Here is a 21777-nt window from a genome sequence, read left to right on the forward strand (position 1 = left end):
TCTCTAGATTCATACATCGCTAATCAATGGCAGACCAAGCTCTGATGATCTTTCACCCAAGTTGTTGGAATTTACTTCTGCACGATACATCCGCCTGCGCTTGCAGCGCATTCGAACCCTCAATGCCGATCTTATGACCCTCAGCCACCGGGACCCTAGAGACCTCGACCCTATTGTCACAAGACGAGTGAGTGTGACAGGGCTCCTGACCACTGAAAAGTTTATGTTGTTTCAGGGAAATAGACTTTTCCTCCCAAGTTGGCCTTTTTTCTTATTTTTGTTGAAGATCGTTAGTTATGCTTTGTTAAAAATGCCACCTTTAAACGAGATTATGGTTCTGACGTGGTGCCCTCAGGTCCCCCTGTCCCCACCCATCCCATAACACCATCATTGCAGCAGATGCAGTGGTCATTTCTTCACGTTCTAATCTGGCTCTACATCTGATCAAGCAAGTGAGAATGGCTGGGGTTTTTTTTCCCACTTAAAAGAAAATTTTAAAGTTTGAGATATAAGCTACATCCAGGAAAACGTACATATTTTCAGTGTATAGTAAACGTATAAGGCTTGTGGCGACAAACATTTCCAAATCCCTTGGATAAAGTAGGAGTGGGATTTACTGAGTTACAGGATAGCTATGTGTTTAATTTTTAGGAATTTCTAAGCCTTATCAAAAGCAGCTGTGTTGTTTTACAGACCAGCAGTGTGTGAGGGCTCTGGGTACACCGCACACTTTCACACACTGGGGCGTCGGTCACTGCCACCTCAGCCGTGCTGATGTGCATGTGGTGGCATCTCCTCGGGGTAATTAATTTGTATTTCCCTGATGACTGATGTTGAGCATGTACTTATTTGTATCTGATGACATTTCTATCCATTTTTAAATTGGGTTATCTGTCTCCTTATTCCTGAGTTATAAAAGATCTCTATATATGCTGTGTAGAAGTCCTTTGTCAGATGTGTCTATACTGCAAATCCCTTCTCTCTGCCCTGGCTTGTCTCTTGCTTATCCACTTTCCTAACTATGACTTCTGAGGAGTAGATGGTTTAATTTCGAGAAAGTCCAGTTTATCGTTTTTCTTTTATAGTTAGTGCTTTCTATTCCTCTCTGAAAAATATTTGCTTATCGCAAGTTTACAAAAATATTTTCCGATGCTTTCTTGTAATAGCTTTATAGTTTCAGCTTTCACATCTATTATCCTTTTCTTGTTATTTTTTGTATTTGGTGTGAGGTAGAGGCGAAGGTTCTTTTTTCCCCACGTGTATATACAATTGTTCCAGCACCATGTGTTGAAAATACTTTCCTTTCTCCCTTTAAATTGTTTTGGTGCCCTGTTGAAAATTACTTGACCTTATTATTGTGGGTGCGTTTCTGGACTCTATACTGTCCCAATGATCTATTTGTCTATCCTTATGCCAATAACAGTCTTTCTTGATTACTGCAGTAAATCTTGAAGTCAGGTACCATAATAGTCCAACTCAGTCCTTTTTCAAGATGGGTTAGGCTGTTCCAAGTTCATCGTGTTTCCTTATAAGTTTTAGAATCAGTTTGTCAATTAATACCAAAAAGAAAGAAGGAAAGAAAGAAAGAAAGGAGAAAGAAAGAAAGACAGGAAGAAAGAAATCCTGCTAAGACTTTCATTGGGATTCCGTTGATTCCGTAGATCAATTTAGAAGGAATTTTGGAAGACATTTTGACAATATTGGATCATCTAGCCCATGAATGTGCTATACCTCCCCACTTATCTCTGTCTTCTTAAGGTCCTCTTGGCAATGATCTATTATTTGTTTATTTGTCATCTTTTGTTCAGTTTATTTTTAAGTATTTCATGTTTTTGAATATTAGTGTTAATAGTTTTCTTTCTAACATTTATTTTCCATTTGTTCATTGCTAGTATACAGAAGTACAATTCATTTTTGCTGATTGAGACATTGCCAAATTCACATATTCTAGTAGTTTTGGATAGATTTTCTATGTACACAATCATGTCATCTACAAATAATGACAGTTTAGTCTTACTGTGCACTCTGTTTGCTTTTGACTTATTTTTTCTTGCATTATTGAACTGCCTGGCGCCTCCCGTAGAATGTTGAATAGAAATAGTAAGAGCAGATTTTAAGAGGAAAGCACTTAATCTTTCACTGTTAGCTCTAGGTTTTCCATAGACACTCCTTCATTAGACTGAAGAAGTTCTCTTCTACTTCTGGTTTGCTGAGTTTTTTTTGAATGATGGTGTTGCCTTCTGTAAAATGCTTTTTGTGCATCTAATGAAATGATCATATGATTTTTCTCCTTTATTCTGTTAATGTGGTGATTTACATTTATTGATTTTTTTGTGTTATATTAACTCTGCACCCATGGGATAAATCCTACTTGGTCATGAGTTATTCCTTTTTTATATAGGGCTGTATTCAATTTAGGAATATTTTTAGGGTTTTCAGTAACATGGGTTTTGAATATGACTGCCTCGGTTTAAGATGCAGCCAAGTTGAGAAATTCTTTTTAAACTCCTTTGGTTTCTGTTGATGAGCTAATTTGAACATTGTTTACATTAATTGAACATAAATATTTTATTTATATTTACTTGTGCATGAAATATAGTTTAAAATGTATATCTGTGTTTTTGATTATCAGTAACAACTGAGATATTTGTTGGAGTGCCAACGTTTTCTTCTCACTGAAATAGAAGAGGTTTTAATTTTTGCTTGTAACTTTCTTTTTCCTTAGTATTACTATTCAATAAAAGACATTTCTGTTGGAGGAATGTGTATTTGTTATGGCCATGCTAGTAGCTGCCCATGGGATGAAACTATAAAGGTGAGTTGTAGTATTTCACATTTTACTAAAAATTCAAAATAGCAGTTGTAGCTATAATGTTTGCATTGCACTTTTTGCACTTGCATTCAAGGCATGTGTTGAAAGTTATAAAATCAAGCCACAAAAAAAGATTTTCAGATAATTTAACTGGTTTAATCTTTTTAAACAATTTAATTTTGTGTTGGTTGGAGAATATGTTTCTAATTAAATTCTTTCCATAAATATTTTTTTTGGAGGGGGGGTAAAAAGAAAAGTAACGTAAAATTTAACCATTTTAATCGTTTTAAAGTGTGCAATTCAGTGGCCTTTTGAATTTTGAAGCTCTTCTCTATAAGATAGTCAAGTGAAAATCACGTGCAGTTAGAAATTATGTTTATACTTTTTAAAAGAAGGATTCCCCTCCTTCTGACTTCTCCTCTTTCTTTTTTTGTGGTGCTAAATCAAGGTAAAATAAAGTTTCCCTGTTTTAGCATAGTATTAAGTGAAGAAGATAGCATCCTCTTTTCTTCTTTTAAAAACTTACATGAAGTTACTTCTTATTTTTTCCCAATCTTCGTAATAATTTAACTCCTGAATAGGATTTTTATTTTTTAAAATTTTTGTTTATTTATTTTTGGCTGCGTTGGGTCTTCATTGCTGCACACGGGCTTTCTCTAGTTGCGGTGAGCAGGGGCTACTCTTCCTTGCGGTGCGCGGGCTTCTCATTGCGGTGGCTTCTCTTGTTGCGGAGCCCAGGCTCTAGGCACACGGGCTTCAGTAGTTGGGGCACGTGGGCTCAGTAGTTGTGGCTTGTGGTCTCAGTAGTTGTGGCTCATGGGCTCTAGAGCACAGGCTCAGTAGTTGTGGCGCACGGGCTTAGTTGCTCCGTGGCATGTGGGATCTTCCCGGACCAGGGATCGAACCTGTGTCGCCTGCATTGGCAGGCGGATTCTTAACCACTGTACCACCAGGGAAGCCTAGGATTTTTATTATTGCTGAAAAACAGAGATGAATATCAAGAAAGTTACTAGTAGGAGCTTCCAAACCTTTCAGGTCAATGTGTCTCTTTTGAAAAGCTTTTTTTGTTAAGCCATATATTAGTTTTAGTTTATGCCTTCTCACTTCTGTTTTTAACCAGGTCATATGTTTATTTTTTTTCTCTAAAAATTAAGTGCCGGTTTGCTTGATTGTAAACTCTTGCTGTGTATTTGACTATGATGGATTCTTCCTAAATAAAATTAAGAAAAACATACAGGTAAATTTTCAGATGCAATTTTATATTCCTTACTATCTAGAAATTCCAGTGTCAGTGTGAACATAACACGTGTGGTGACAGCTGCAATCGGTGCTGTCCTGGGTACCATCAGCAGCCCTGGAGGCCCGGCACTGTTTCTTCTGGTAACACGTGTGAAGGTAAGGTCACTGAGAATTGCAAGGATATAAAGTTTTCCCCCTTCATATGCTTCAGTTTATGGTGACTTGACATTTGTAATTAGTAAATAACTGGTTTTCTTAGATATTCAAGTAGTTCACAAAAAGGCAGACTACCTTAATAAAATTTAAAGGATTGAGACCCGAATGCATTGATTATCAATTTGCTATTTCTCTAAGATTCCGCTTCCCATATATTAATTTATTCTTTATAAATTTGGATTTAAATTTTAAATAGGCAATATATTCACAAGGTTCCAATATCTACAGTATATAAAAGTATATTTATATATTTCTGTCTCCATCCTTCCTACTTTTTATGATTTCCTGGTAGGTTCTTCCTGAAATGTTTATGCAAGTAAAGCGTAAGTTAATATATTCCTACACGTCACACTGTTCGTAGACAGGACATGATGTGCTATGCGTGTCATTCTATGCATTACTTTTATATTTAACAATATATCTTAAATAAAATATCTCCATATTAACACTATGAAATGCTGTTTTAAAAACAGTTGCATTGAACTCCATTATATGGATGTTATATAATCAAAACAGCTACCTACCCGTGGTATTTTGCTTGTTACAAGTCCTTTGTTAACACAAGCAATGGTGCAGTGATTCACCTTTGTCATTGACAAGTGAGCAAGTGCTTCTGCAGGATATGATCCCAGAAGACAGGTTGATGAATCAAGTGGATATGCATACGTATAATTCGGATAGCTACTCCCCAACGCCTCTGAAAGATTGTTACTAAAATGACTTCTATAATTTTAATTTAATTTATAGTCATCAAAATTTACTAAAGGAGGGAAGGCTTTTCTTTATCTAGGACACGGTATCTGTATTAATTGAGATGTTAAAATATTCTCCTAGAATGCAATTGCCACAATAAAGCCAAAGACTGTTACTATGATGAAAGTGTGGCGAATCAGAAGAGAAGTCTGAATACTGCCGGACAGTTCAGAGGAGGAGGGGTTTGCATCGATTGCCTGCAGAAAACCATGGGCATCAACTGTGAAACCTGCGTGGATGGGTATTACAGACCACACAGGGTAAGAGCGCCTCAACTGTTGCCCAGCTTCGCGGTAGAAAAGACATTCAGGCCGCCACGCATCAGTCTCAGTATTGAAGACATTTCCTTTTGCAACATTTCATCTGTATTCTTATAATATGCTGGTAGTGTTCTTCAGATATCAATTTCCTGCTCTGTCCGTCCTGTTTTCTTGCTCAGAGTAGGATGTTCACCACTGTTACTTAACTTGAACTGTGGGTCAACTGGCTACATCATCTCAGAGTTTTGTGATACTAAGTGTCCATGTGGAGAGTCAGCCAATAACTAAAGCAACTGTATCTTGCCCGTAGGAAGTGCTCACTCCTCAGTTGACACCATATGTAGCTGTCACGGGAATCCCACGGTGGCTAAGTCATAGGAGAGGCTTCTACATGTCTCCAAGAGACGGCAGAGTGAGGGGAAGGGTAGCAGTGATAATGAAGAAGGATGACACTTTACTAGTGACGCCAGCTGCTGTCACTGTCAAAAAGATGTTTGCACGTTTTTTCTGGCTTGACCTGCACCCCCTGGGTACACAGAATCATTGTGATAGTCACATCTTGGATAAAAAGTCAATACCTTGTCATTGGTATTACTCTCAATGTTAATACTAATATTGCTGTTATTTCTAGCGAGATAATCTAGGGCAACCTCTGCCTTTCAGGTGTCTCCTTATGAGGACAACCCTTGTCATCCCTGTGACTGTGACCCTCTGGGGTCCCTCAGTTCTGTCTGTATTAAGAATGACCTTCATTCTGACTTACACAGAGGTGAGTACTTGATTCATTTTTGTGCTTGTAATTGATTTGTGTGTGTGTGTGTGTGTGTGTGTGTAAGATTTGTACCTAGTGAGACTGTTACCATTGTGTAATAATTTGGTGGTATGATTCTCTATTGATTCTTTCGCTCACCAAATATTTACTAAGCACGTACTAGGTGTCAGGCAGTTTTCTAGGACCTAGGAACATATATATCCTCAAACAAGATGACCAAGGTCCCTGCTCACAAGCAGACACTAAACGAACAAGTACATAAATAATATAAAGCCAGGTAGGAATCAGTGCCCTGGGCATAAAGCAAAATTAGGAATCGTGATGGGAGGGAGGTAGAGGGTGGAGATGGCAATGTTGGGGCGATGAAATGACATTTGAGAGGTTAGTTAGCATTTGACGAAAGAAGAAATAAGACTCGGTTTCAAGTCATACGTGGAACAGTAAATAGCAATCACTCTATTTAGCGCTCAGAAGACATGCAGAGCCTTTAGCATACATCCTCCCACAAAGCAAGCAAATCCCCCAGTTAACTTTGTAAATGTCAGTGTTCTTTCCATTTCAAAAACTGGCAAATGGACTTGCAAATACCAGAGTCTCCGGAAGAGGTTGCATCTGTCCAGAGACCCCTGTGACCCCCTCCAGTGCTCCGCCACTAGCAGTGAAAATGGATATTGATCAGCAGTGAAAATGGATATTGATCAGCGGGGAGGGATGTGCCTCTCCGGGCCCTGCTGACAGGGGGGAGGGTAAATTGCAGCAGGGAGTTGATTCTTACCCGCCACTCGTGATGAGATGCTGATGATGATGACAGTCACCCTTGATTGGGTTCACTTTAGAATATATATCATTTCAACTTTAAAGCATAGCAAATAAAAATTATTTTACCCAATTTATAGGCAAGGAAACTGTAGCTCAGAGTACGTAAGAAACTTGGCCAAGAGTACACAGCTTTCAAAGCTGGCATTAGAAGCAAAGACAGTGCTTATTGCCCTCCACCACTGGCTTCTGTGCTTTAAAAAAAAAAAAAAAAGCTTGATTTTGTGATATGATTGACTGCCGTACGGTACACCCATTTAAAGTGTACAATTCGTTGTGTTTCGGCATATTCATGGGTGCAGCCATCACCACAGTCCAATATTGGTACATTTTCACCTCCCCATAAAGAAACCCCTTACCCATTGGCAGTTGTTGCCTGTTTTCCTCCATCCCTTTGCCCCAACTCCAAGCTCTAGGCAGCCACTGATCTAATTTTTCTCTAGAGATTTGCTTATTCTGGCCATTTCATATAAATGGAACCATACAATATGTGGTCTTTAGTGACTAGCTTCTTTCGCTGAGCATAATGTTTTCAAGGTTCATCCATGTAGCACGTGTCAGTACTTCAGTCCTTTTGATTGCCGAATAATACTCCATTGTATGCATATTTAATTTATCCACTCATCAGCTGATGAATATTTGGGTTGTTTTGACTTTTTGTCTACTGTGAATAATGCTGCTACAAACATTTATGTATAAGTTTTTGGGAGGATGTATGTTTCCATTTTTCTTGGCTAAATACTTAGGTATGGCATTGCTGGATCTTATGGTAACACTATGCTTAGCATTTTGAAGAAGTACTAAATGGTTTTCCAAAGCTTCTGCACCATTTTACATTCCCACCAGCCTCTGTGCTTTCCATCTCTCTTTTCTTTCTTTAAACCAGGAGTTGTCAAACTATGGTCTGTGGGCCATATCTGGCACCACTGATTTTTTTTTTTTTAAGATTTATTTATTTTATTGATTGATTGGTTGCTATGTTGGGTCTTCGTTTCTGTGCTAGGGCTTTTTCTAGTTGCGGCAAGCGGGGGCTACTCTTCATCGCGGTGCGCGGGCCTCTCAGTATCGCGGCCTCTCTTGTTGCGGAGCACAGGCTCCAGACGCGCAGGCTCAGTAATTGTGGCTCACGGGCCCAGTCGCTCCGCGGCATGTGGGATCCTCCCAGACCAGGGCTTGGACCCGTGTCCCCTGCATTGGCAGGCAGATTCTCAACCACTGCGCCACCAGGGAAGCCCTGATTTTTATAAATAAAGTTTTATTGGAACAGAGTTATACCCATCTGTTTATGTATTATCTGTGGCTGCTCTCAAGCAATACGGGCAAAGTTGAATAGTTGCAACAGAGACTCTGGCCGGAAAGCCTAAAATATTTACTCGCTGGCCCTTTACAGAAATAGTTGGCCAACCCCTGCTTTAAACCTCTTTTACCTTCCTGTTGGGTCATTTTGCCATTTTTCTTCGCAGGGAAGTGGCCGGGTCAGTGTCCATGCAAGGAAGGTTACGCGGGAGAAAAATGTGATCGCTGCCAGTTTGGTTATAAGGGTTACCCTGCGTGTGTGCCCTGTGACTGTAACCCAGCCGGCAGCGTGAATGAGGAACCCTGCTCCGAGGCTTGTCTCTGTAAGGTATGTGTGGAGGTTAAAGCTGCCCCCGAGTTTCCTTTGAGGTTTCCTGAAAATGGGATGCATTTCATTGGCTCAGATGATCAGGTCCTAAGCAAAGCATCGAGGTGTAAGTGGAACTATCCCTTCCCCCGAGCCTTCTTGAGAAGCATGACATTATGTCATAGCGAACTGGCCACAGAATATGTCCTTGGACTTAGATGGGCACCTGATTTTCTTTTTTGGTGCCTTCTGGGCGATGGCCAGATACTCCAGAAGTATTTCTGTGACTTCCTGGTTGAAACCAAATACTGCTTTTCTTAGGCCTTGGCCTAATGCCTCTTCTATGACATCCTTTTTAAGCTTTATGTTTAGAGGAGAACCAAGTAAACACTACATTTCTAAGAACATTAATTAAAGGCAGATAGATTATTTTGGACTTCTCTTAAAAAGGAATTGAACAATGATAAGTAATGCATGAATCTGGTGCCAGGGAGGCGTTTTTTGGCTATCTGACACTAGTAACCATCTCCCCCGTAATTCAGCAGACTTCCGGCTGTGTCTTGTGCTTCTTCCCATGTAAGCAGAGTCTTAGGCACGTTACATATGATGGAAAATTATCTTGAGCATTTATTAACAAGACAATTACATAGTCCTCTTCAGATTTTAAAATGCTTGAAAGATCAGCAAACATAGAAGGTTTAAAACAAAACAACACGAAAAAGCCATTTAAATATAAGGACCAAGCTCTAAGATCCTTAGCCTCAGTCTTGACTACAAAATCAAATGATAAGTATTTCAGACTATCTGGAAATCGTGGCATCCTGAGGCTTCTCATTGACTTTGAGTGTCTTTCTGTTTACCTGTGTCTCTGGATGGCCAGACATCTTTCTTGCTAATGTCATGTTAATGTCATTTTAGTCTGTCTACCTATTGGTTTCAAAAGCTAATTTTTTACTCCAATTTGCAGGAGAATGTTGAGGGGAAACATTGTGATCGATGCAAACCGGGATTCTATAACTTGGAGGAAAGGAACCACCAGGGCTGCTCGGAATGCTTCTGCTTTGGTGTCTCTGACGTTTGCGACAGCCTCTCCTGGCCCATCAGTCAGGTGGGGGCATCTTTTGAGAGCCAGGAGCTGTGTTAGAAAGTGATGAGGCTGGCTTTTCTGTAACACCGCTCTCATCCTTTGGACCGACGTCGGCGTGGATCAAAGGCTGCCCACTTACCAAAGTGTCACTAAAATTCCTAGATCATGTGTGTGTTCCCTCATACATTTTCCTATGGAAGCAATAGGATGCTGCGGCATTGCAGAATGCATCGTGTGTAAATTTCCTCTGTGGGGAAATGCGTGGAGCTGTGGGGTCAGATCTTACCCCACCAGCCCCACCCCGGTCTCAGGCCGGGAAGCACAGCAGGACCTGGGGACACGCAGAATTTTCTAGCTCGAAGAAGCAGGCGAGGTGGGAACGCAGCAGGTGGCACAGTTTATGAGGAGAGGCAGGGCACTCCATTTGTTTGGGGAATCGAGAATTCGGGGGGAACGGGTTCAGGGTGGGTGCTGAGTGGGTTCTAGGGAGGACAGAGTGATGGCTGGAGGTTAGGGCTATTCCCTGACCCTCCCTCCTCCCCTCCCTCCTCCCTCCTTACCAGCGTCTGGGGAGGGGGGATTCGGATCAGTACTTGAGAATGGGGTGCGTTCCTGTGGGTGATCTCCTGTCATCTCTCCGTAGGTGACAAATTGGGAGGATAGGATCTGGAGGTTGTTTTATACAGTTTTTGGCATTTGGCTAAGAAGCAGGGGCAACAACGAAGTCAGAGTTAGCCAGAGACACTGTGTTCAATGCGTTTATTGAGTTCTTTGCTGTTTTTTAATCTGAGATACATACCCGTGGCCTTTACAGTTTTGCTCATTATTTGCTTCTAATTGACCTGGGTTTGGGGGACGTGTGACTCGTTCTCAGGTTTTCCGGGTCCTTTGACGAGTGCAAGGGCCACCGTGTGTTAGCTCCGTCCTCGCCAAGCTTTCTGGGTCTGTCCCTTCACGGTGAAGATACTAACGCTGGGCTGGGTGAAACCTAAGGTGACTTCGATTTCACGTTCTAAAATTCTTGGATCTTTTTTAAGGTGAAAGATATGTCCGGCTGGCTGGTCACCGACTTGGTCAGTTCCAACCAGCTCCGATCCCAGCAGGACGCGCTGGGCGGGCGTCACCAGATCAGCATCAACAGCTCGGCAGTGGTGCAGAGGCTGACCTCCCAGTATTACTGGTCGGCCCCGGAAGCCTACCTGGGAAACAAGGTACTTCCAGGGCCGGCGTCTGGGTAGAGATCTCAGAGCACATTAAGGAAGAGCTTGTGTTGGCTTTTCAAGTACTGTCGTTGGTCTCTTTTGAGTTTAGCAGAATATCACACAGCGTTTACTGACACCTGACTCACATGGTTTTTTTATCCTTGTTTGACTTGACTGCATCTTTAAAATATGAACCTGTGTCCTTCTTGGCCCCATCAAAGGTGGTCTGTTGTATGAAATCTTGTCCCCTCTCCCCGACAGACCTTCTGTTTTGCTCTGGGTTCCTGGGTCACCTGGGCCTTTGTGAAGGTCCCTCGCATCCCTGCCCTGTGGAGCCAGACGTGTACCTGTCTTACCTGGCGTATAGAACACCCCTGGGAAGGGTGTGCAGGAACCCTTGCACTGCCCCCTGCTTCTTTATCATGATTGTTGCTCACGTGAAGTTCATGTTTAAGAACAGATGGAATCCTTTCCAAGAAAACGCTCAAAGGTGATTCCACAAAGTGGGAAGTTGGTGCCTACGATTTAACCTCTCCCTTCAATGACATGCATGGTCCTGTCCCTCCTCACCAATAGGCAGCTTCCCTCCAGACTCTGATCGATCTGAAAATATATTCAGTGGAATCTCTCTCAATACCTACAGCTCCCTGCTCACCTTAACCAGGCCTTTGGTTTGTTTGAAGTCATGGTATATGTAGTGTAGGTCTCGTACCGTGGTACATTTCCAGTTAATTTGATGGTTATATTTTAATTTTATAGCTGTTTTGTGTATGTTTAAGTAGTGTTTATTTTTGAAAATGATTACTTTTCCCATCAAATTAGAATCGTAGAAGACATTTTCTATTTAGAATGGGATCTTATCACCAAAATTCAGTGGTTTTGTTTTGTTTTGCTTTCGTGTCTGGAGAGCACCTCTCCAATTTTATGGTGCAAAGATTGGATTCTGAACGTTGTACCATAGCTGGCAGAAAGAAAATCTCTCTTTTACGTTAAAGGATGTCAGATCAGGAAGGAAATCCTTAGTCCTTCCTTAAGCTGGTCATGCGTGTTGCTCTTGCCCTCCTCTAAGCAGGGCGGTGGTCCTGGGTCACACTCCCCGCCCCCTAAAGTCCTGAAGTGAAATAAAGGTCTATCGTGGGACTAGCACAAGTTCAGAGTAATTTACCTCGGGGTCTCTAGGAAGGAGTACGTTTTTTGCTGTGCATTTAGACAATATCCTACATTTCGTGGTATCAATTAAACAGAATATTCGTATAACGTGCTTCCTATCCACTGCCTTTAATGTGAAATCCTTACGTATTGTGGCCTCTGGGACGCCTTGCACCCTAGTTGTTGCCAGGTGGATCCTAGTGACCGTGTCCTCTTACCAAGAGCTATGATCCTTCCCCTCGGCGCTCATTGTCACTTAAACATTCCAGCTGACGGCGTTTGGTGGATTCCTGAAGTACGCGGTGTCTTACGAGGTCCCAGTGGAGACAGCGGATGGTGACCCCATGTCTCACGCCAACGTCATCATTAAGGTAATTGCTTTCGCATCGCTTTGCTAGAGCCGAGGGCTTCGTGGGGCAGCAGTTTTATGACTGAAGGTGGCTAAGCGAGGCCGTAGTGGCAGGAGCTCAGGGCCAGGTGGCCATTCAGCGGTGCCTTGCCTGTCTGGACTCCGCTGAGACTGGGAATTTCCAGAATTGCCTCAGGGCAGCACCTGTAGCTCTTGGCTTGCTCCTGTAGCTGACCTGTCTATTCACAATTTAGAGGGAGAGGAGTTTTTCCTCGATGTTGGGACTTCCTCTTCGGCCCTTTGGGTCCCTCCTCCCCTCCTGTAGCGTCCTCCCCACGTGAATGACTAGGCAGCAGTGCCTGGCTGTGTGGGGACCGGAGATGCATTGTCATTTTTGTCCTCCACCTCTGTCCCTGTTCCTGCATCCTCACTCCCATCACAAAAAGACCCAGCAAGGCCTTGGCCTTTGCTGTACCCCTGAAACACTGTAAATCAACTATGCTTCAATTAAAAAAAGATTAGAGGTGTCAGATTGGTTGCTTTGAGGGAAACTGTGGGCTAGTGCATGACTTTGTCTCTTTTCTGAGATCCCAGCACAGGCACAGTCTTTAGACTTATTCGAATCCCTCTGAGAGGAAGATAGTGATATGTTTTCTCTGGTCATTCTAGACCAAGGGCTATGGACATCATTACACGTTTGCCAAAAACCTGCACACAAATGAAAAGCCACGTGGCTGAATACAAAATCTGCTTTCAGTGTTTGATCATGAAATTGAATTATGAATATATTTCCTCTTGTTTTTAAATGTTAGGGGAATGGGCTCACTTTAAGCACCCAGGCAGAGGGCCTGTTATTGCAGCCCTATGAAGAGCACTTGAACGTGGTTAGACTTGTGCCTGAGCACTTCCGAGATTTTCACAGCAGGAGGGAGGTAGATCGCGACCAGCTGATGACCGTGCTTGCCAACGTGACACATCTCTTGATCAGAGCCAACTACAATTCTGCAAAGATGGCTCTTTACAGGTGTGTACTGAAAAGGAGGGAAAACGTAGGTGATCTTGTCCTTATTATCATATATTTTAAGCTGGATATACTTTACTTGATTATTTTAAGGACACAGCTAACGGAACTGTCTTGGAATTATTTTTTATCACTGTAATTTTATCGAAGGCGTAAGAATTGTTGTCCATGACAAATGTATCTAGTAGGAGATAGACTTGGCGTTGGGATCAGAAACCTTCAGGGTGGATTTTTGAGAAATGCCCCATGAGGTGAGGGTTGTTAACTGTGTTGCATCTGGTTTTCACCCTCCTGATGTTAATGGTCTTAGGTTTTCACAGACTATTTAAGCTCACGAGTCCATCCTTAGTCGTTTTGTTACTTTGAGAAGGTCAGTTTCTGGCAATGCCAGGCTAAGCATACATGTTGGATGCAGCTAAAGCAAACAGAGAACTGCACATTCAGGACCATCTCTCTGCCCTAGAGAGAGTTCAACTGCATGGGTTCGTTCTTCTGGAGTTCATTCTTCGGAACGGGCTTCTCAGAGCCTTCCCACGGCTGTGTATGGACCGCAGCTCGTCTTGTGCCAAATGTCCAAGGCATTTCCAGGGACTAATGACAGCTCCCAGAAAGCGTACTGTTGTGAAAATCTTTACTTGCTTACAAAAATCACGTCACCATTTTGTTTGAATTAAATCTGTCTTAGGAATTCGTCTTCTGTGAGGTGTTAGATGCCGTGTGCGAGTGTGTAAGTCCTGTAACGGCCCTGCCTGTTTGTTTGTTGGCAGGTTGGATTCTGTCTCTCTGGACACAGCCAGCCCTAACGTTATAGACCTGTCCCTGGCCACGGAGGTGGAGCACTGCGAGTGTCCCCAGGGCTACGCGGGCATCTCTTGTGAGGTAACACTCCTCCCCCTTCCTGTCTTCTTCCTTTTCTCCTTCCTGCGGGGTTGGGGGAAAAGCGCATTGAAAGTGATGTCGTGACGCGTGTTTGAATTTTAACTTTGGAAACCCAGTGTTTCTAAACATCAGACTTTTGGAGGCTATTGGAACATTGGAAACACATTGTTTAAGGAACTCTAATTCCTCTGGGGCATCTGGGAATACCCTAAGTAAGTGTCACTGTCCTGCTTAGTCAACAGGAAAGTTGAAGCACCCATGCCATATTTTGCATTTCTAAGGAGGATTGAATTTGACTGTATTTGAACATTTACCAATTACCAACCTGCGACCCCGGAAAGCTTTAGACAAGCCAGGCCTTTTTGGAGACCTTTGATGGCCCCAGGCTATGTTACTTAGGTGGGCTCTACCTCACATATGCAGTATATGAAACTATACTTGCAGTCATGGATGAAAGTAATCTGTCGCTTAAAAATTTTGAAATATTTTTTGAAATTATTTGGACATACATATTGATAGTAACTCTCTCTTATTGAGAACTTTCTACGTATTTGGCACTATTCTGAGCCCTTTCCATATGTTACCTCATTTAATCCTTACAACAATCCTATCAGGTAGGCCCTTCATATACTTTCCATTCCGTAGATTAGGAAACGGAGACACAGAGAGGTTAAGTAACTTGACCAAGGTCACACAGCTAGGAAGTGGTCTTTGAACTTCATCCCTGCTAATTGCCATGAGGTCCTGCCTCTCACGAGCCCATGACTGACTGTGATTGTGAACATTTGTCATTGGCTGTGATTTCTTGGCAAGCGTTTTTACAAAGTGAGAACATTTAACCTATAATATGTTTCTCTCTTTATTAGCTTTGCAGTTAATAAAGTTGGCCTAAAGCTTCGTGGTGTACATATTTAATTAAATATTTTTATTTCTATTTTAAATATTTTGCAATATTTTTTTGGCCACAGGGTCAGGACCAATGAACTTTTTTTTTTTTTAAATTTATTTATTTATTTATTTTTGGCTGTGTTGGGTCTTCGTTTCTGTGCGAGGGCTTTCTCTAGTTGCGGCAAGCGGGGGCCACTCTTCATCGCGGTGCGTGGGCCTCTCACTATCGCGGCCTCTCTTGTTGCGGAGCACAGGCTCCAGGCGCGCAGGCTCAGTAATTGTGGCTCACGGGCCCAGTTGCTCCGTGGCATGTGGGATCTTCCCAGACCAGGGCTCGAACCCGTGTCCCCTGCATTGGCAGGCAGATTCTCAACCACTGCGCCACCAGGGAAGCCCTGAACTTATTTTTACATCTCATTTATTTTTAGGACCTGCAAATGTCCATAAGTCCAGATCCCTGCGGGCCTAGTGCTTAATGGATAAATGACCCTCAGACCACTTCATAGTATGTGGATGTGGGCTTAGGGGGGCGACAGGTAGAGCAGGGACAACCGTGGAAGTGGGAGCCCCGCCAGCTGGACCGGGAGGGGACAGCAGGGGACAGCTGCTGCTAGAGAACAAGTGGGCAGGGCTTTGTTCCCGGAAGTGCTGGTGTGCTTGGGTTGATGGCTCAAGCATCACATAGGAAGCTCAAGACTCCTTTGCAAGAGTTTGTGTTAAGCAGAAGAACTCATTCTTTTATCCAGCTCTCACTCAGAAGCTGACTTAAAGAATCAGGCAGCTATTGGTTGGGAATGGAATTTGGGGGAGCCCTGTAGCCACGACACAGAGCCCCAGGCAGCTGCCTGCTCAGTGCCTATCTGTAGACAAGTCCACTGTCCCCGGGGGAGCGTGGCCACGGAGCGGGGTCCGGGGGCAGGTGTCAGGGGACTTTCCCAAGGTCAGTGTGAATGAAGGCATTATGTATTATTACTATAATGAAATGCTCTTTAAGAATTCTTAGGAAAATAAAAAGCAAATCCACACCCCCTCCTCCCATGCCCCCAAAGGAGCGTGCCAGCCTCCAAATTAGTTTCTCCCCGGTCTGCACTCTGGACGCGTTTCTTGTCTGCTGTGGCCCCGGGCAGCCCATGGACATGGGTCTTGGAGGTGTGCACACCTGGCGTGGAATCACTGCACGGCGAGTGCCGTGGTCGTAGCTAACGCGCCGTGTTCCGGATTCCAAGTCTATCAGATAGAGAGCCGATTTCTCAGGGTCGTCACAAGGGCGACATGAAGTACAGTGTCTGGGGTGGCTCCCTGCCCCTGAACGCCCACGTTGCCTGTCCAGCGCGTAGCCAAAGGGAAGCTCACCTGCAACGTTTGCTCTCTTAAACTGATGCCGTTTGATGCAGACCTGCATTTAACACTTTGACGGCAACATTTACTAAATTTTAAGCAAAAGAAAAAGTGTTGAGAGAAATAAATCCCCTTGATTGAAACACTGGTTAAAAGGCTGTTACATGATTTCTAAGAATATTGCAGTGGAAAACCACTATGATGTACACTGACTCATTGCACAGCCATTACGTTTTTGTGTGCATGTTTCTACCTTTAAAATATATAAGGAACTGGATTATGGTGATGGTTGCACAACTCAGTAAACTTGCTAAAAAAAAATCATTGAATCGTATGCTTAATATGGGTGCATTTTATGGCACGTTTGGGCAAAAAAAAAAAGTTTCCATTCATGGAAAGTTGAGTGGTTTATGTTTCTAACGTATTGGGAAGAAGATGATTTGCGTTTTGTATAAAGTTGCCTTCACCCGGACAGTCACCCGTCCTTCTTTTGCAGTCCTGTCTCCCTGGCTATTACCGCGTGGATGGAATACTCTTTGGAGGAATCTGTCAGCCCTGTGAATGCCACGGCCATGCAGCTGAGTGTGACGTTCATGGCGTTTGCTTTGTGAGTCTGGCTGAGACCTTGATTGCAAGCCCTCCTCCCACCCTGAAGCCCTCACTGTACAGAAGTGATTAAAAAAGAAGCTTCCTCCGCAGGGAATATCCCTGCCCTTGGGGACCCCAGAGGAAATCTGCAGGTTTAAGTCATAAAATGTTTCCTGCTTTTTTCCTTCTTTTTTTTGTGAAGAAAAGTTGCTTTGGTGATAGTAGAAAAGAGATGTATAATTTCACTGCAGGTTTTTTATTAGAACAATAAGTAATGATTTACTTCACAAGATTAGAAAAAAAAAAGCAATATAAAGGGAGAAAACGTCCACTGATTAAATAAAAAGGATCAGATCTTTTAAATGCAAATGCTAGTAGATTTTAACATTATATTACATAGTATATCGTAAGAGGAATAATAAATATTTCTAATAATCTCACTCATTTGTGTAATATATAATGCTTCATAGATGTTAGCTCAGATAAACTCTGCAAACAAGTACCTCTTTCATGCAGTCGGAGTTGAGACAGGGCTTAGCAAATACGTAGTTAATCTTGAGAATGAACTTTGGGGCAGAGGCAGGGCAAGACTTGTTCTTCAACTTCAGTCAGGAATTCCTTTAGGCTCTATGCCTGGGAGCCAGGCCACACTTCTGGGTTCTAATGGATTCACTGCTCAGAGATGGCGTGAATGCGTATGGTAATCAGCTGAACCCTATTCACTGCACAGGGAAAGGATCATCATGCTTTTTCCAGAAGAGCTTGATTGAGTCACAGGGTTAGGAAAAATTCACGATCAGACCCGTGGGGAAGATATCGGCATGATGCCGCTGATTGCTTTTTCTCTCTAGAGCCTAATTTTTCTTTTTCTCTGCAAGTACAGCTTCTGTTTTGTTCTTTGTCCATGTCTTTGTTCTGTAAGTGAAGCGTCTGTAGGATGGCATGGAATGATGTTTGCACGCATACTCAGTCCCTCCAGAATAAGTTCCTCAGGTGCAACTTCCCACAAGGAAGGGAGGTCGCCGCTTTTTTTTTTTTTTTTTTTAATTTATTTATTTGGCTGCGTTGGGTCTTCGTTGCTGCGCGTGGGCTTTCTCTAGTTGCGGCGAGCGGTGGCTACTCTGTTGCGGTGCACGGGCCTCTCATTGTGGTGACTTCTCTCGTTGCAGAGCACGGACTCTAGGTGCTTGGGCTTCAGTAGTTGTGACGTGTGGGCTCCGTAGTTGTGGCTCATGGGCTTAGTTGCTCCACGGCACGTGGGATCTTCCCGGACCAGGGATCGAACCCGTGTCCCCTGCACTGGCAGGCGGATTCTTAACCACTGCACCACCAGGGAAGTCCCGGTCGCTGCTTTTTTGAAACCTCTCTCCCCCTGCCATTCGGGTTTGGAGGCCTCTGCCAACACTTGAGGGTGGTCAGCAGGTCGTGGTTGTACCACCTATGGCTTTAGTGACAGGCAGGCTGGAAGAAGATTTGCACATGCTTCTGTTAATAGATATTTCCAAAAATATATTCTCCTATGAAAGTGAAGATGCTAAATAGCCTTAAAGCTCTAAGTATAGAAAATAATAATAATTTTTATAGTTTAAAATTTTTTAAGGAATAATTTCAGATTTACAGAAAGGTTAGAAAAATAGGATAGGGAGTTCCCGTGTAAGCATCGCCCTGTTTCCCCGGATGCTCATCTTACACAATCTGTATGGTTATCAAAACTCAGAAATTAACATGGCACAGTCCCATCAACTAAGTGTCAGATTCCATCCAGGTTTCATCCTTTTCCTTTCCGGCATCAGACCCACCGTCCCGTACTGCATTTAGTGGCTTTGCCTCCTGCAGGCTGTGACAGGTCCTGGTTTTCAGGACTAGGGCACGTTTGAGATCTTTGGACCTTCTGTGGACTGTCCCTCAGCTGGAGTGGGTCCACTTTCTCGTGATGAGGTTGAGGTTATCCATTTTTGGTGAGAGGACCTTGAGGTGACGTGCCCCCCCAGTGTGTGCTGTCGAGGTCTGTGATGCCACTGGCTTCTTCTGGGGGATGTTAATTAGCCTGCGTCACTCGGATAAGGGGGTCTCTGCCAGGTTTTTCCACTGTAAAATTATTATTTTTCCTTTTTTAAGTAATTAAAGGAGAAAAGTAATAAAAATTTAGATTGGAATACAGGGAAATATAAAAACTTGGTAAGATCACTTATCTGTTTAATCTACTTTGCTTTTTAAATTCTATTTTAAAAAGAAACCTTTAATTCTTCCTTTTGCATAGCTGTAAATAGCACCTGGCCTTGTATATAGTTATCTAGATTCTAGGAGTTGACTCCTTATATACATTTTATTAGAGAGAAGTTTCCAGTTGTTCTTAGTGTTCCTATTCTTTTTTTTTTTTTAATTTTATTATTTATTTATTATTTATGGCTGTGTTGGGTCTTCATTTCTGTGCGAGGGCTTTCTCTAGTTGTGGCGAGTGGGGGCCACTGTTCATCGCGGTGCGTGGGCCTCTCACTATCACGGCCCCTCTCGTTGCGGAGCACAGGCTCCAGACGCGCAGGCTCAGTAGTTGTGGCTCACGGGCCTAGTTGCTCCGCGGCATGTGGGATCTTCCCAGACCAGGGCTTGAACCCGTGTCCCCTGCATTGGCAGGCAGATTCTCAACCACTGCGCCACCAGGGAAGCCCAGTGTTCCTATTCTTGTTTTTTTTTTAAGACTATTTTTAGAGTAGTTTTAGGTTTACAGCGAAATTGAGAAGAAGGTATAGAGATTTCCGATCTACCCCCTGCCGGCCCCCATGCTCATACGCCCCCATTATCAACATCCGCCCCCCCAGAGTCGTGCATTTTTTTACAATTAGTGACCCCACGCTGACACATCACAGCCACCCAGAGTCCATAGTTTACCTGTGTCCTTATTCTTTTCTCTGAGCTCTCTCTGCTCTTACTCCAAGGAGAAGTCAGTTTCTTTTCTTTGGAAAGACAGGGGCATAAAATGCAGTTGTGCGTGTCTTGGGCCCTCCTGGTTTTCCTTTTCCAATCAAGAGAAGACGTGTTCGCTCCCCAAGGAGATGAGCATTCCTATCCCTTCACGTTCCAGATCCACCAACAGGGATCATCACTTAAAGGGATGTTGGCGCCCGCCTGAGAAAGCATTGAAACAGACCTTCAGCAGGTTTTTCAACAGAACTACATCGTAGTTTTCCCAAAGAGAAAGAAGACCCAATCTGGCCCTTTGAGGAAAGGAAGCAAATCAGAGACATTTTGCAATTGAGCATAATCAAATAGATTTTAATGAAACTAATTATTTTGCATAATTCTTTTAGCACAACCATGTAGCTCTTTACCAAGGCCAGTTGCATTTTGAGTAGATTTGGGTTAATGATCAAAACCAAGGTCATATGAGGGATGAAAAGACAAAAGAAAAGCGCATGGGCGTCATCTGGAAGCTTTTTTTGAAACTCAAAACCGCAAACCTCCAGCATCAGAGTCAACATTTAACCCACATGATCTGTATACACATTCAAATTTGGAAGCTCTGGTCTGGGATAACCCTAAATAAAACTGGTGAAACCGTGATATAGAGGATGGAACACAATTAAATTGAATAGATGGGAAAACTTTTATCAATCTCAGGGATGATAGAAAAGTATGTAGTTAGCAACTGGAAATATTATTTGAATAGTCAGATGAAAAATGTCCAGTAAATGTGTGTAAAATGAGTGGCTTTAAGAGAAGGGGTATAAAAGGGCATGGAAGACCCCAAGGGAGAGGAAGTGAGAGGAGAGGGCCCACAGGCGGGGCTGGGGCTGGGAGTACGGGCAGGGGAGGGCAGAGGTTGTAGGAGAGAGCTCTGGGTGGCATCAGCACAAGGTGGGGGCAATAGGGAGACCAAGTCACAGGAGAAGAAGAGCCTGGAAGGAACGGGCAGGAGAGGAGCCGCCCAGGGGCCCGTCTCCCACACACCTCCTACACCTGACGCAGGGTAATTTCACTGTCTAAAGAGGTGTTTTAAATGAAGGAAAGAAATCTTTCTTACTTATTCATGTATTTACCATTTCCGATGTTCTCCATGCCTTAGTATAAATTCAGGATTTCCTGGACTGTCTCCAGGGGGAAAGACATGCAATTGCAGGACCCATCCCGCTGTCTCCCTTCCCTCCACATCCTGCACCTCCGCCGTCCAGGGTCTGAGAGCAGCTCTTTGATGTATTGTATTCCGTTCCTACAGAGGGCAAGTCTGCTGCCAGTTACTCTGACATGGTTGGAAATGAAAGCTCTTATGCTTCCCGTTTACATAAATTAAAAATTTTTATCGGCGAACCTGGAAACTGGCAACCCCTCCTCATATAAGAGTTTGGTCACTTGCTTTAGCATTTTGCCTTTTTTCTTCACTTGGACTTCAAGCTGTTTGAAGGTGAATCTGAGACTCCCTGAAGGAGGCCTGAGCCGAGTCTTCTTTCCATGCGTGTGTCCTAGGCATGCCAGCACAACACCACTGGGGACCACTGCGAGCGCTGCCTTCCCGGCTTCTACGGGCTGCCTTCCCGAGGGACCCCTGGGGACTGCCAGCCGTGTGCCTGCCCGCTCTCCACGGCCTCCAACAAGTAAGCCCAGCTCCTCCACCCCGCCGATCCTGCCCCGCGTGGCCTGGGTCTCCGTCCAGACCTGCACTGATATCTTCAGAGCAAGACCTGTGTGTAACGAGAGTGTTAATTTTGCCCTGGGGCAATTAATTGGGATTAGAGATGGAGGAACAGATTCTCTCTTCTTTAAAAAAACAAACAAAAAACTTTGATGTGTTGAATTATGTAAGGCAAGTT

General features: G+C 43.4%; 1 protein-coding gene across 2 annotated transcripts in view; it reads left to right on the forward strand.

The window, feature by feature from the left end:
• LAMA1 (laminin subunit alpha 1) overlaps positions 1-21777 on the forward strand; it is a 153463-nt gene that overhangs the window by 56228 nt on the left and 75458 nt on the right. For both annotated transcript variants that reach the window (XM_059895676.1, XM_059895677.1), the window contains exons 5-17: positions 8-187; positions 2726-2815; positions 4090-4207; positions 5102-5280; positions 5944-6049; positions 8332-8492; positions 9439-9579; positions 10596-10769; positions 12179-12280; positions 13071-13282; positions 14047-14158; positions 16881-16991; positions 21434-21561. In XM_059895676.1, coding sequence (XP_059751659.1) covers positions 8-187; positions 2726-2815; positions 4090-4207; positions 5102-5280; positions 5944-6049; positions 8332-8492; positions 9439-9579; positions 10596-10769; positions 12179-12280; positions 13071-13282; positions 14047-14158; positions 16881-16991; positions 21434-21561 — 1814 coding nt within the window. The remainder of the gene's footprint in view (positions 1-7; positions 188-2725; positions 2816-4089; positions 4208-5101; positions 5281-5943; positions 6050-8331; positions 8493-9438; positions 9580-10595; positions 10770-12178; positions 12281-13070; positions 13283-14046; positions 14159-16880; positions 16992-21433; positions 21562-21777) is intronic.

This window comes from Balaenoptera ricei, chromosome 14, assembly GCF_028023285.1.
Source record: "Balaenoptera ricei isolate mBalRic1 chromosome 14, mBalRic1.hap2, whole genome shotgun sequence".
Classification (NCBI taxonomy): Eukaryota; Metazoa; Chordata; class Mammalia; order Artiodactyla; family Balaenopteridae; genus Balaenoptera; species Balaenoptera ricei.